Source organism: Sardina pilchardus, chromosome 4 (assembly GCF_963854185.1).
Source record: "Sardina pilchardus chromosome 4, fSarPil1.1, whole genome shotgun sequence".
In the NCBI taxonomy this organism is placed as follows: domain Eukaryota; kingdom Metazoa; phylum Chordata; class Actinopteri; order Clupeiformes; family Clupeidae; genus Sardina; species Sardina pilchardus.
Genome location: NC_084997.1, coordinates 31,038,087 through 31,053,776, shown reverse-complemented (window position 1 = coordinate 31,053,776; position 15,690 = coordinate 31,038,087). Strand labels below are relative to the sequence as shown.

Genomic DNA, 15,690 nt, shown 5'->3' with positions numbered 1-15,690 from the left:
TCAAATATAATCTCACAACCACTGCTGATTATGAAGTATCACACACACTATTGCAGGCTATGAAAGGGGACAATCTAGTTGCATTGGGTTCCTCAAACTCAGAGTCAGAACACATTTAGATTTGTATGTTTTCTTTAGGTACATTTCTGATAGTACCTCTACATTGTGTGGCTACTATGGAAATTGGTTTTCGCCATTACTGAAGTGGTATGGCAGTAAGAAAATAAACATGGACACAGAGGTTCAGGGTTACAAGACTGCCAAACTTTTAATGCCTTAAGCATTATCTACAAAGACAAAAGCATGAGGTCAGTAAAAACATACTCCACTAGAAATCCATGCACAATCGGTAGCATCACACAATCAGTTTTAACATTAGACTACTTTTGTATAGACAGCCATTTGTTCTAGTTGCGTAAACTACCCTGCAAATGTGTTTTAATTTTAGATTGTGTAATGAAGACTTTTTCACACACTAACACATATATATTTGCACTGCTGGCTACTCAGTTCTCAGCTCGGTTTTTTTTTTTTTTTTTTTTTCAGAAGGGATCATCTAGTCTCATCTTGACTGATGTGGTGTCCTTCCTGACATGTCACTTCAGTTCTTTGTTTTAGTGAAAAATCACATCAAATTGTCACTCAGACGTCCAGAAGGTTCCGGTGTATTCAATTGAGCCAGTTGTGTGAAAGTCCTGTCACATTTAAGGCTGCGTTTACACTGCCAGTTTGAAGTGACCCAAATCCGATTTTTTGCTCTCATGTGGCACGTATCCGATCTGTGCCACGACAGTGTAAACAGAAAAAAAACACATGAATTCCGATCTCCTCAGATCGGATACAGGCCCCTTTCGTATGTGGTTTTAAATCAGATATGGATCGGATTTGTGTGCATGTGTCTACAGTCTAAACAGACAAATCGGATATTCCAGTGCAATGCGTCCCACACGTCATTAATCTGTGACAATTTTGCGCCTGGTGACGTTAGGTTACAATTCCAAGTGGGCGCGCTGGCGGACTCGGAGCGTGTTAAAAGTTGCCCTATCTGATACTTTGATAGACTATTACGTTTCCGTAGACCATGTATTGAGAATAAAACATTTGTAGCCTACCTAATTATCTACAATCATAGGCCTATAGCCATCCAAATATGAATGGTCTACTGTAAATAGCCTACAACCCAGGGGGTCGGGACACCCCCAATGTTGGACCCCCTCCCGAAAGAAAAACGCTGCAAAGTACAGATGTTGTTGATTACTTAGCTCAATTATATCCTCCTGAGTTACGGCCCCATAACTATAGCTATCGCTTCGCATCGGAGGTCTTTTACATTGTGTTTTAGGAATGTTTCCCGAAACGAAGCCCGTCTCAATAATGCAGCATGGAGCACTTCCTCACCTTGAGTGTCTGAAAGCTAATGTAGGCTCCTCTCTCAGTTCAAATATTTAGTGTACGACCTTCTTTCATTCTTTTCGAAATAGTTAAGAGGATAGCCTATTGTGGGTGAATACAGTAGTCTACGGTAGCCTAAATATAGTCTTATGGCTGTCGCTTTTAAATGTAGGCTTATCACTTGCGAAATCGGACGTGGCACATAGCCTAATTATCTGGTTACCTGGATTTAGCAAGTCCATACACTTTATTCATCCTATTATAGGCTATGCTTTTAAAATTAAATGTGTAACAATTTGCCCCTTATTATAATCTACACACTGTCACGACGCACATAAGGTTACGGGCGGATATGAGCAACCGAAGGCCTCGGTTGACTTAAGATAAACGGGCAGAATGCCTGTTTACAAACTACGTCAAACATGCAACATTATCTAACAAATGAAAAAACACAAATGAAAGATGAATAGGCTACTCACTGTATTTTGTCACAAATTAAGCAATGAGTTCGTTCGTGGCCACCTAGCGCGCAACTTACGCGCTGAGGTGAAGGCCCGACAAATACTAATTAACACAAAGCTTCATAGTGCACAAACAAACACCCCCTCAAAGTTCAGTGTCCATACGTCCAAACAATAAACATAAGAAGCCGACAGTCAAAAACGACAACGAGATCTCCCAGACACGAAAAACAATGTTTATCTCACAGTTTGTTGAGTATCGTTCCAACACTGATGCGCAAGGCAATCTCAGCTTTCGTGTTCGTTAGCTGTATTCCAATGAGAAAAATCCACAAGGAAATGGTCACGGCAATGCAGCATACAGGAATCTTCTAACCACGTTACTTTGTTGAGCTGGCTGCATACAGGTAACAATAGCCACAGCGCGCTCTCCCTGCGTCTCCATTTAAACTAAGGGCAAACCCATTCATTGTGCCCAAAACACGCATCCATCTGTCAGCTGACATAAAATTTACTTAGATGGCATATGAAAAGTCAAGAAGAAGAAACATATTTTCATTTAAGCAACGTTTATGCAACCACGTAAAGGGAAGCATTGGGGGAGTCAGTTGTCCTACAGACTAGCTGTGTGCGTTTTCAGGGAAGAAATGTGTTCTGAACAGCCTATGTGCAGATGTTCTTCCCAGTTCCAAATAGGTTAAGAAAAAGACTGAAATACATATTTTCAAAGCGGCATCTTACAGAGGGCCATTAAAACTTCAGCAATATGTTTTGTTTATCTCTTATGTGACTTATAATTCGCCCCCTTTATTTATTAATATAAAAAAATTGCGCGCGCAACGGAACTCATTCTTGTCCCCCCCAATGCTTAGGTCTACTACGTTCCTACGCGCCTGCCAACCAGAGATATTAAGCAAAAAAGTGCCAAATTCAAGCATCGCGATTTGTAGGCTATTAGCCTATTTTTTAAAACTGCAACTGCAGTTCTGTTTGTTAAACTTTGCTTCGTGAAATTTGAATGTGTAGACTTCAATCACATGTCGTTCATTTCGTCAGTCCCTCGATCTGTTTCAAGTTAACATGAGTGCCATTTGATATAGTCACAGCAAATGCAATTAAATGAAAATAAAAAACATGACCTAGACCTGTGCGGGTTAGTTGCATAGACAGTAAAAGAGTTAGTTGTAACACCCGTCACTGGCAAAATTAACTGATTTTATCGCGCATGTTGCGAGCAATTATGATTGCGAGTTATGGATTATTTTTATGTGCCGCGATCACACCCAATGAAAGTTAACACAGCAACTTCAAATATCAGTGTTGGACCAATTGCTTCAGACATGTAAGAAATAAGCAGTTCATCAACTATATTAACAGGTTTTATCAAGTCGATAGGACCTAAATAAGCCTATTTAAAGGTTATTGTGAGCTAGCATAATACCGTATGGTTTGCAATGGCTAATCACTCAATACAACTAGCTTTTAACAGTCATACATTTGGACCTTTTTTTGTTGATTATATATGAAAACAGATGTTCTTTGTTTAAGCCAGCAGTGTTTTGTGTTAAAATATGTTATAGGATTCACGATTTTAGCACTGTTACAACCATGACGCTATACTGTTACAACTGTAGCCTACCGCACTTTTTAATGGCTGCGTAGGTTGGAACAAAGGTACATGTCACTGTTAAGTTAAGTTATTAACAAACTGCAACATATTTGTTACATTCTGTTTCAACTTTCATGGAGTAGAGATGTATGACTCTGTTCTGGTCAAGTTTCACTGCTCTCAAGGCTATCGTCTTTGTGTAAAGCTAGTTTCAACTGAGAAAATAAAAAAGTGTTACGATTGTGCTGGTTCTCCCCTACAAGAAACTTTTGGCCCATGCGCATGCGGGCCATTTCAAGTGTCTGGCAAATGTAAACACACATGATCGGATTTGGGTCACTGGCGAAAGTAGATGTAAACATGCAATCAAAAAAATCGGATATGAGCACAAAATCGGAATTGAGCATATCCGATCTGCAGTCTAAACGCAGCCTAAGAATACTGGTCATGTTTTTTCATGTATGGATCCTTAGGTGTCCCTTGAGACAAGAGTTTTGAGCAAAGGCCTTTCCACATTGTGAACATGGACGTAGCATTTCTCCAGTGTGTGCAATCTTATGTACAGTGAGGATCTGAGACTGTCATGAAAAGCTTCCCACATGTAGTACACTGATGTGGCTTTTCTCCAGAATGGATCTTCTGATGTTTCTTGAGATCACCCTTCTGTGTAAAGGCCTTTCCACACTGCAAACACTGATGTGGCTTTTTTCTAGTATTGATCCTCTGATGTAGTTTAAGATTAGACTTATCTGTAAAAGCCTTTCCACACAGCAAACACTGATGTGGCTTTTCTCAAATATGGATCCTCTGATGTTTCTTCAGTGCACTTTACACTTACGTGTAAACACCTTTCCACATGTAGTACACTAATGTGGCTTTTCTCCAGTATGGGTCCGCTGGTGTAGCTTGAGATGAGATTTATGTGTAAAAGCCTTTCCACAATGCAAACACTGATGTGGCTTTTCTCCAGTATGGATCCTCTGATGTTTCTTGAGACCACCCTTTCTTGTAAAGGCCTTTCCACACTGCGAACACTGATGTGGCTTTTCTCCAGAATGGATCCTCAGATGTTCTGTAAGATTACTTGAATGTGAAAAAGCCTTTCCACACAGCAAACACCGATGTGGCTTTTCTCCAGTATGGATCGACTGATGTATCTTGAGGTAACCCTTTTGTGTAAAAGCCTTTCCACACAGCAAACACTGATGTGGCTTTTCTCCAGTATGGATCCTCTGATGTTTCTTGAGACCACCCTTTCTTGTAAAGGCCTTTCCACACTGCGAACACTGATGTGGCTTTTCTCCAGAATGGATCCTCTGATGATTTGTAAGATTACTTGAATGTGAAAAAGCCTTTCCACACAGCAAACACTGATGTGGCTTTTCTCCAGTATGGATCCTCTGATGTATCTTGAGGTCACCCTTTTGAGTAAAAGCCTGCCCACACTGCGAACACTGATGTGGCTTTTCTCCAGTATGGATCGACTGATGTATCTTGAGGTGACCCTTTTTTTTAAAAGCCTTTTCACACAGCAAACACTGATGTGGCTTTTCTCCAGAATGGATCCTCTGATGATTCTTCAGATAACTCTTTTGCGTAAAGGCCCTTCCACACTGCGAACACTGATGTGGCTTTTCTCCAGAATGGATCCTCTGATGTTCTGTAAGATTACTTGAATGTGAAAAAGCCTTTCCACACAGCAAACACTGATGTGGCTTTTCTCCAGAATGGATCCTCTTATGTGCCTGAAGGTTATTCTTATGTATAAAAGCCTTTCCACACTGCAAACACTGATGTGGCTTTTCTCCAGTATGGATCATCTGATGTCTCTTGAGATAACCCTTGTGTGTAAAGGCCTTTCCACACTGCAAACACTGATGTGGCTTTTCTCCAGTATGGATCATCTGATGTTCCTTAAGAGTGTACTTATTAATAAAGGTTTTTCCACACTGAGAACATTTATGTAGTTTGTCATCAGAATGTGTAATCTGATGGCCAGTGAGCAGCTCCTCCCTGGTTTCCAACTCCCGTGGTAATTTCTGGTATGACGTCTCCTGGCTACATGAGAGCTTTTCCTTCCTGTGTTCTGTTTTAATTGCTTGATTCCTTTGAATGTCTCCTACAACATAATAAGAAATTGAGTGTTTGCAATTTATATATATATATGTATAATACTATATATATGTATAATACTATAATATATATATAATACTATATATATATATAGTATTTGTATTTTTTTTTTTCGTAGCACAAACTGTTCAGAAACTCACCTCTTGGAAAATAATCTGTGTCATCATGAAGAACTCGAGATATGTCTTCCTTTTTAATTTCCTGTAGTGACATGAGTATTTCAGTCTTACATTCATGTTCCAGTTCAAGTTCTTCTTTGTCTTGTTGAGTTGTTAACAGATACTCTTGTAGGAAATCATCAAATTCTTCTTCACTCTCCTTCTTCACTTCCGTTAGCTGGTCATATCCTGCCATTTCAAACATAAGTTTAGAGAATAGTCCTTCAATACAAAGACAGATGTAGTCCTGTAGTTAGGTGTACCAAAAGTGACTTCAGTATTGAGACCCCAGTCTGTTGAATGTTCATAATATAGTCCTTTTAACTGCCCCATTTCTATTCTAACCAATCAGCTGCAAGGGCTATTGGAATGCTAATCTGATGTGGGAGGGAATTCCATATGTATGAGCTCTCTTCACACACCTGATGGTCCTCAGGTGGACATGGTTATACCTCACACTGCTCAAATTCCACGAAGGAGAACAGGTGGGGGTGAGGTGGAGCCGTGACTGTATGAAATGTGCAGGTTTAAGGCTCCGTCTGGTCAAAGGATGCATGCAGAATTCTGTAGGTTATGAGAGGTGTTAGCAAATAGTGCATGTTTGTAATACCACTGTAAAAAGGACAACGCCGAGTCGGTCCAGTGCTAATTGAATTGCACACTGACTTCAGGTATATCTGGACAACATGCAGGAGCTCAGGCTTTTTTGACATTATGTCTACATGGCTGTGTTATTGTGACGGCTTCAGGCTGCAGACTGTAGGCCGTTCTTCCTGCTTGCATGCTCTCTGTGTGTCTTTCCCTCCTCGCAGGTAATTGCTGGCATGGGCGTCGCCGTTCTCGTTAAGCTAACACACAGGTGTATAAAGGATACTTTGTGCACCCCTGGAGGGGGGCTGGGCTGCTTTGGGACTTTTGGAGAGTGTGAGCAGAAGTGACTCATTGAGCTCAATGCAATTCAAATCAGCTAATTAGCTAACAGCTAATAACTGACATGAAGCCTGCCAAACTCTTAGTACAGTGTATAGTGTTGACATGGGGTTATTTGAATTCCAAAGGCCAAGGGGACTTTATCAGGGTGCATAATGTCCTGGATCCATGAAATAACTGGCCTTTAAAAATAAAAATAAAAATCCTCCTTGATGTAGTCCTGTTGGATCCTGTCCTGTCCTGTTTTGATCCTGTTTGATGAAGTTGATGTAAAATGCCTTGAGCATTACATCTTTAGTGCTTTAGTCTTTCTTAAAATCTTAAACGTGTATTTCAAATTAGGATGGCAGAGGAGCATCATGCCTTGGCAGCATGTTTGTTTCAACATATTTAAATACCCTTCACGAAACGAATATGACAGAAATGTACACATTTTACATAGTGAGCAAATACATTATTTTATTTTTTAAAAAACTAAAATGTCACCTATTACCTGACCCACTAGCATTCTGGATTATGACCTACGCAATCAGATATGGAGCTATTTGGATGCTAATCATGTGTTATCCACATTCACAATATGTAGGCCTACACTCATCAACAGTCTAACCATTAATGCCACTGGTATTGTTATTAACATTGGACAATGACCTCCACCATCATCAAACATTTTCTAAATGACTAAATCTGACACCACTTGGGGCAGTCCACCTCACCGTGATCACAGAATTAATTGTTTACCCAGCTCTTATTTTACCCCTACAGTACACGCCTGGCCATGATTCTAGTTTAAACTGCAAACACCATATGGGAGGACATGTTTGAGAAAGTGCGAATTGAAAGATTATGAGAGGTGGGATGGACAACCCACTCTTTTGCAAGGTCATCACCATCTCTCTCAGAAGACAGAACAATTTAAATAATTGGTTACAAACAAGGGGTGCATAATGTTCATAATTTAAAAGAGCTGACTTTGTGGATGTTCTTCTGGAAATGGGTCTGCACTATAGCACATTTTGCTTTTCATTTTACCTATAAAATATTTATGCCAAACTCGTTTTGTAGGCTGTTAATTAAATAGCCGTGACCATAGTTGGCTAGCTTATCAAAGTTTACTGGTTGGACTATTCCGTTTCCCCACGTTTGTTGTTTACTGTAAGTTTCGATGTAGGCTAATACTTTTTCTCCTTGGGACAGGCCCTTTCGAGTTTTGGAGTTGAAAAACATTGGTATTGAGATTATCAGTCAACTCAAGTTGGATGCAAGAGTTTTAATCAAATTTCTGCAGCAATGATGCTAACCGGATTTAATAACAATTTAGCTTGTCATCTTCTATGCATCATTGCTTTCACAATTGTAATGTTTTATTTCGATTAAAGCAAAAATGTATATAATTTGGCTGAGAAAAAATGTCAACGCTTTAAATTCTCAGAAACGATAACGACGTTTGTTTTTGAAAAAAAAAAATATATTATGGCCCCATACAGGATGTTAAAAAGTATGTATCTCGCATACATCGCCTGTTTAAGGGTTAAGATAACACCAACTTCATCAGTTTCATGCTCAACCAGTAGCATCACACAACCAGCCATCATAACAGTAATTCATACACATTCTTGACCTAAACTCCACTCTGCAGATGCCTTTTCAGTTTAGATTTTGGACTGAAGACCTGGTTCCACACATTTTCTTCTTTGTTTGGTGTTGCTTCAGATTGCCCTTTTGATTGAAGGTCTTTCCACACTGAGAACACTGATAAGGTTTTTCCCCACTATGGATGCTCTGGTGAGTCTTAAGACTACTCTTGTAGTTAAAGCCTTTTCCACACTGAGAACACTGGTGTGGCTTTTCCTCAGTGTGGATGCGTTGGTGTAATTTAAGACTCCACTTATGATAAAAGGCTTTTCCACACTGAGGACACTGGTGTGGCTTGTCTCCAGAATGTATCATCTGATGATTCTTGAAATCAGACAGTCTTGTAAATGTTTTTCCACACTCAGAACACTGATATGGCTTTTCTCCAGAATGAATCCATTTATGCCTATTCAGATCAGACAATCGAGTAAAGTTTTTTTCACATTGAGAACACTGATAGGGTTTTTCTCCTGTGTGGATTCTCTGGTGTCCTCTAAGAGCAGACTTTTGAATAAATGCCTTTCCACAATGAGGACACTGATGGGGCTTTTCTCCAGAATGGATCCTCTCATGATCCTTGAGATGAGACGTTTGAGCAAAGGTTTTATCACATTGAGAACACTGAAATGTTTTTTCTCCACTATGGATCCTTTGATGCTTCATGAGATCAGACTTTTGATTAAATATTTTTTTGCACTGGGAACACTTGTGTGTTTTCTCTCCAATGTGGATCAACTGGTGTCTTTTGAGATGACTCTTTTGAGTGAATGCCTTTCCACACTGAGAGCACTGATGTGGCTTTTCTCCAGTATGGACCTCCGGGGGTATCTGCTTCTCCTTAGTTGTTTGGCACCTGGAGCGCTTATGACACTCGTTGTTTTCTGGTTCCTCAGAGTGCACTCTGTTAGCATGGATCATTTGAATGTCTCCTACAACATCAGAAATAAAGAAAAGAAAGATTTTCAATATCTCAATCATGCATTGTTGATATTAGCTTCACTTTGTAATTATATAACAAATATAACATTGTATTATATAACACAAACATCTCACCTTTCGGAAAATAATTTGTGTGATCGTTTTCTGTTAGATCAGAATATTCCTCCTTTTTAATCTCCTCAGATGGTGACATGAATAGTTCAGTCTTATATTCATGATCCTGTCCAGTTTCTTCTTTCTCTTTCTGTGTTGTAAACAAAAACTCTTGTAGGAAATCATCAAATTCTTCTGTTTCACTCTCCTCCTTCACTGCTGTGAGCTGGTCTGATGATCCAATAGGGTCTGCCATTTCAGACTGGTTGGTTTTGTAAAAGTATTCACATCAGAAAGTCCTTCAATACAAGAACAAAACAGCAAGTAATTAAATAGTGTCAGTGCATCTCAGTGTCTCCCTTACCATTTGATTTAAATATTGAGACCCCAGTCTGTTGTGTTCATAATAGTCCCTTTGCCTGTCCCAATAGCTCTAGGATTTAAAGCGAACCAATCAGCTGTAGGGAGTGAAATGCAGATAAGAATAACAAAGGATTGTGGGAGGAACTTCCATTTGAATGGTGGTTACTTGCACATCTGATAGTCAACAGGTGGGTGTGACCATAACTCCAATAGCACAAACTCCACAAAGGAGGGCAGGTGAGGGTGGGGTGGAGGTGTGAACTGCACTGCACACACAAAAAAAAGATCTAACCAAAAAATCTATTTGGTATTGTTGTTAGTATGAAGAGACTTACCTACCAATAAATTGAAAGGTCATTTTGACTTGATTAAGAACACTTTGACTTATTTAAATTAGTCTTATCAAGACAAATTTACTCAATGCACTCACAGACAAAGTTTTCAGAATGAAAATCTTCTTTTAAAAAGTCAAACTCTTATTAAATTAAGTCATATGATTGGACAAGAAAGTGATAGGTTAGCTTATTTAAAACTTGCATTCCTCCTGAAGGCTTAATATAGTGTATGTGTGTTTATATACACTTAAGTTATGTGTGTATAAGTTTGTGTTCTAATTGTTTACAACTGGATATGAGGATACAGTATACCATAAAATAATAGTTTGATTTAGAAAACATTCAAATACTGGTAGATGTAAAGTGAATTAACCTGGAACATTACATGTCAGGCAGAGAATGTTATCTCTGCACCAGATTCCCAGACATACTGCATTTACAAATAAACTCCCAAATGAAGGCTGATGATGACTGTATGAACATGCTCCTCAAGAAACACAGATATAAGAAGACATGACATTGAACTTCAGTTGTGTATGTTGGCGTAGAAAGAGTGTGTAATACCTGTGTAGAACCACACATTTATGTCTGTAGATTTTTCTATTTTTTTCTGTGGTCTATTTTGGCTGTTCATCATCTTGTTTTGGTAGAATGTGTCCATTCCAATGTTTATGTATCAATATCAATGCTCCCTGTGCCTGCTCCATTAGCTCCCTGGATTCACACCTAACCAATCAGCTGCAGGGGCTATTAGAATGCAAATAACACAGACAAAGCACCATGGAAATACATACCATAATATATGAGCAGCACTCTTTACACATATGATGGGCCTGAGTGGCTTGGTCATACCCAAAAACACAGAGGGGACAGAAGGGGTCAATTGGAAGAGGGAACTTAAAGGGTTACTCTTCACCATCCCCAGAGATTGGCATGGTGTTTTGGTTCCAGTTAGCCTATAAGATGGTTTCATGCTCATTGAGCTTAATACAAATTAAACCGGTAACACTTTATTTGAAGGGGTCTACATAAGGGTGACATGTAACTGTCATAAGAATGACATGATAATGACACATTATTGATGTTTAGGACTGTTGTCATAATGTGTCACTCGGTTTTTGAAATGTCAAGTTGACATTGTTTGGGTGTCATCATTATGACATCTTGACATTAGCCAAGATGACATTATTTGTTGGTGTCTTTGTCATGACAACTTGACATTAGCCAAGAAAATGTAACCTGTTTATAATGCTGTCATGACAACTTGACATTAGCCAAGAAATAAATGTGAGGTGTTTGGCCTGATATTGTCATGACAACTTGACATACAGTATAACTGTGTTTGGCTTGGCTTATCTTATTACAGTGATGAAATGATGGTGCTTTCTCGTCAAATATTTATATAGCTCTTTTAAAAAGCAGTTCTGATGGTTTAAGTGTTGTCGCACTAGTTAGAGACCAGTTTATAAAACAATATTCAATATGTGAAAAAAATCATTGAATGTAAAAATGTCCAAGCAACTTTAATGTTGAGAAATGGCCTGATGTGCCTAAAATTCTTAATATTATTATTTTCTTTATTTGACACCTTTTTTATATTACTTTTAAAATGTAATGCAGAGTCCAGAGTTACTCCTAAGTACTTGAATTCATTAACAAGGTTAAGCTCTTCTCCGCTAAACGTTCCAGCTTAGTGGCCTGTTTTAAGAACATCAAGCAGACCGTTTTTTTTTTTTAAAGCTGATGAAACTTGTTGGAGGCTTTTAGCATGAGTATAGATTACGGCATCATCTGCGTACATCTGTATGTTAACATTTTGACAGACATCAGGTAATTTACATAAAGTGCAAATAAAATTGGTCCAATTATGGAGCCTTGTGGGACTCCTACAGAGCAGTCAAGAAGAGAGGATTTAGTGTTACCAACATTGCTTCCGGCAAGATAGATAAGAATTCATTCACTGAATAGCTTTTTCTGAAAAATTAAAATGTGCTATCTTAGATAAAAATAACCTGGTGATTGACAGAATTGAATGCCCTCTTTAAGTCCACAAACACAGCACCTACATATTAGTTGTTATCCAGAAGACATTTTATCTTTTCTAATAGTAAGAAATTTGCAGTTTCTGTAGAATGGTGAGTACGGAAACCGAAATGCATGGGATGCAGAGGGTTATGGCCTATATTTAAATGTTTTATCAATGCTTTTGCAACCCATTTTTCAGCTATCTTAGACACAATGGGTATGGTGTTAATAGGCCGGTAATTGGTCATTTCAGTTCTTTCTCCAGATTTAAATATTGGTGTAATCATGGCCACCTTCCAAGCTGATGGGACAACAGAATACTTAAAGGAAAGGTTGACCAAGCAGGTGATTGGGTGAACTAGTGTATCTTGTTTGTATCAAACCCATAGAAATATTTCGCCTTAGAGGTTTTCAGTGCATTGATTATATTAACCACCTCTGTTTCTGTTATCTCTTCTATTAAAAATTGGTCTTCATAATCTATAGGAGAAGGAGTGTGGGTAGGTGAACTGAACATTTTAGTTATTTCATGAACAGAATCAATAAAGAAAGTATTACGTTATTTTGCTAAGATAGTTGTGTCTGTCACAGTTTCATTGTTAAATTTTGAGTTCAAGCCCTTTATTGTCAGAGTCCTTGTCCCTCCATAGTAGTTTGTTAATATACGCCAAACTATACAAACCCAAAAAGGACAATTGATGTCAATTGGAGGAGGGAACTTAAAGATTACAAGTGTTGAAAACACTCAATTTTTCCTGAAAAAATTCCATATTGTATTTGTTGTGTGCATTAATATTTATATATTTCTATTTTTCAAATTAATATGGTCTATTATTTCTACTAACAGAACCATATTTGACCACCCTACCACCCCAAATCAGAAAATGTTGGGATGTTGTGTAAAATGCAAAAAGAAACAGAATGTAATAATAAGAGTAAAGTGAATGTAATAAAATTTTATTATAATTCAGTGTAAACACAACTATTTAAAAAACGATTTTCAAAGGTTAAAAGTCAAAGGTAGGAAACTATAAATATATCGAGCTAAGACTTTTGAAGTTTTAACCTTGAAAACAACGATGTTGGCTTCATATAAGTAGAAATAACATATATAAATGTTATGTAGTTTTACTACAAATTGGAAAAGAGTCAGACTAAATGGGTCACTTTGTGAGTGTTTCTTTCACATGCAAAGTAAGTTTAATGGGCCTGCTGCAGCTGAGAGGACTGAAATCCTAGGATTTTCTTTTCTTGTTTTTACAAAGTACCATTGGTCCATTATCTTTTAAAACTTATATATTTGGAAACTAGTTGAATAAAGGTTTCTAATGGTGTCACTTATCTTGGACAAAAACTAGCAAAGACTGAGATGTGTGTTTGGAACAGTTTTTCAAATCCCCAGGGGGGGATTTAGACTCCAGAGGGTTAAGAGATTTTAAATTAAGGTTGCACAGTTTATTGAATAACCAAAGGGAAAGGGGGAGGGCTAAAGGAACCTTTGGATATGTAAAGGAAGTTCCACCTTCCACCTGTCCATTTATTCCCTGGATTATAACCTGACCAATCATTAGCAAAAGCTATTAGAATGCCAATCACAATGACAAAGAATTACAGAAAAGAATTCCATGTTCCATTACAAGTGTGATCCCTGCTAACAGATTATTACTCAGGTGGGCATGGCCATACCTCAAACGGCAGTAACACAGGAGGAAAGATGGGGCTTGGGTAGAGAAATGAATTCAAATTACCAGTGGTAGGGTTGTTTAACTACCTTCTACTCTTATTGAAAGCATTTCATGCTGTCTTAGATGTTTAGGGTGGTGGCAAGATGTTTCCACTGTTTTAATAGCTTCAGCATTATCTACAAAGATAATAACATCAGTTCAACTTTATCAAATTCATGCTCAACCAGTAGCATCACACAACCAGCCAACATGACAGTAGTTCATATACACATTCTTGACCTAAACTCCACTCTGCAGATGCCTTTTCAGTTTAGACTTTGGACTAAAGACCTTTTCCCACACTTTTTATTTTTTGTTTGGTGTTGCTTTAGATAGCTCTTCTGATTAAAGGCTTTTCCACATTGAGAACACTGATGCGGTTTATCTCCTGTGTGGATTCTCTGGTGTCCACGGAGAGAAGATTTCTGAATAAATGCCTTTCCACATTCAGGACACTGATGTGGCTTTACTCCAGTATGGATCATCTGATGATCCTTAAGATTATGTTTTTGAGCAAAGGATTTTCCACACTGAGGACACTGATGTGGCTTTTCTCCAGTATGGATCATTTGATGTGTCTTGAGATCACCCTTTTGACTAAATCTTTTTTCACATTGAGAACACTGATGTGGCGCTTCTCCAGTATGGACCCATTGGTGCTTCTTGAGATCAGACTTTCGACTAAATCCTTTTTCACATTGAGAGCAATGATGTGGCTTTTCTCCTGTATGGATCATTTCATGGTTCTTAAGATCAGACTTTCGACTAAATCTTTTTTTACACTGAGAACACTGATGTGTTTTCTCCCCAGTGTGGGTCAGCTGGTGTCTTTTGAGATGAGACATGTGAGCAAATGCCTTTACACACTGAGAGCACTGATGTGGCTTTTCTCCAGTATGGACTTCCGGGGGTATCTGCTCATGCAGCTTCTCCTTTGTTGTTTGGCACCTGGAGTGCTTATGACACTCTTTGTTTTCTTGTTCCTCAGAGTGCACTCTTTTGTTAGCATGGATCATTTGAATGTCTCCTACAACATCAGAAATAAAGAAAAAAAAAGAATTTCACAATATCTCAATACAATATCTCAGGTGATAATAGTTACAAAGTTACATTATTTGAAACCATAATACAAACTGTTGAAAATCTCACCTTTTGGAAAATAATCTGTGTAATTATTTTTTTCTAAATCAGAGAGTTCTTCCTTTTTAATTTCCTCAGATGGTGACAAGAATGTTTCAGTCTTATATTCATGATCCTGTCCAGGCTCCTCTTCCTCTTTCGGAGTTGTAAACAAAAACTCTTGTAGGAAATCATCAAATTCTTCTTCTTCACTCTCCTTCTTCACTGCTGTGAGCTGGTCCGTTGATCCAACTGGTCCTGACATGTCAGACTATTATTGAGACTCGTTATTTAAAAAAAAAAAAACTACTTCAATATGAGAACAAAAAGGCCAATCATTATTGCATCAGTACATCTCAGTGTCTCCCTTACAGTTTGATTTCAATGTTGAGTCCCCAATCTGTTGTGTTCATAATATAGTCTCTATATTCCTGCCCCAATAGCTTCACAGGGTTAAAGGGAACCAATCAGCTGCAGGGAGTGGAATGCAAATGAGAATAACAAAGGATTGTGGGAGGAACTTCCATTTGAATGGTTGTTACTTGCACGTCTGACAGTCGACAGGTGGGTGTGTCCATAACCCAAATAGCACAAACTCTACAAAGGAGGGCAGGTGTGGGTGGGTGGAGGTGTGAACTGCACTACAAAAAATAAAACCTAACCAAGTGTTATTATTTATTTATGTTATACTAAACTCAACAAAATCTATTCGGTATTGTTTTTTAGTATGAAGATACTTACATAGCAATCAATTGAAAGGTCATTTTTAACTAA

The 15,690-nt window shown here is 38.3% G+C and overlaps 2 protein-coding genes across 2 annotated transcripts; both read right to left on the bottom strand.

Annotated features, from left to right (window-relative positions):
- Positions 1-3,912: 3,912 nt before the first annotated feature.
- LOC134078973 (zinc finger protein OZF-like) lies at positions 3,913-5,949 on the bottom strand. Its single transcript, XM_062535137.1, has 3 exons — positions 5,736-5,949; positions 4,334-5,581; positions 3,913-4,160 (listed from the first exon to the last, which is right to left on the bottom strand). Exons 1-3 carry the CDS (start codon positions 5,947-5,949, stop codon positions 4,018-4,020), a joined length of 1,605 nt encoding a protein of 534 aa, XP_062391121.1. The 3' UTR covers positions 3,913-4,017.
- Positions 5,950-8,330: 2,381 nt separating this feature from the next.
- On the bottom strand, positions 8,331-15,181 carry LOC134078972 (zinc finger protein OZF-like). The gene is made up of 4 exons (XM_062535136.1): positions 15,130-15,181; positions 14,114-14,824; positions 8,777-9,136; positions 8,331-8,608 (listed from the first exon to the last, which is right to left on the bottom strand). The coding sequence occupies exons 1-4, from the start codon at positions 15,179-15,181 to the stop codon at positions 8,331-8,333; spliced, it is 1,401 nt and encodes a 466-aa protein (XP_062391120.1).
- Positions 15,182-15,690: the final 509 nt, after the last annotated feature.

Coding starts and splice junctions, on each gene's coding strand:
- LOC134078973 (XM_062535137.1), bottom strand. CDS start 5,949: ATGGCAGGATATGACCAGCTAACGGAAGTGAAGAAGGAGAGTGAAGAA. Junction 5,582..5,735: donor CACAGATTATTTTCCAAGAG/GTGAGTTTCTGA, acceptor ATTATGTTGTAG/GAGACATTCAAAGGAATCAA. Junction 4,161..4,333: donor CCATACTGGAGAAAAGCCAC/ATTAGTGTACTA, acceptor GAAAAAAGCCAC/ATCAGTGTTTGCAGTGTGGA.
- LOC134078972 (XM_062535136.1), bottom strand. CDS start 15,181: ATGTCAGGACCAGTTGGATCAACGGACCAGCTCACAGCAGTGAAGAAG. Junction 14,825..15,129: donor CACAGCAGTGAAGAAGGAGA/GTGAAGAAGAAG, acceptor CTGATGTTGTAG/GAGACATTCAAATGATCCAT. Junction 9,137..14,113: donor CTATCTAAAGCAACACCAAA/CAAAAAATAAAA, acceptor AGATACCCCCGG/AGGTCCATACTGGAGAAAAG.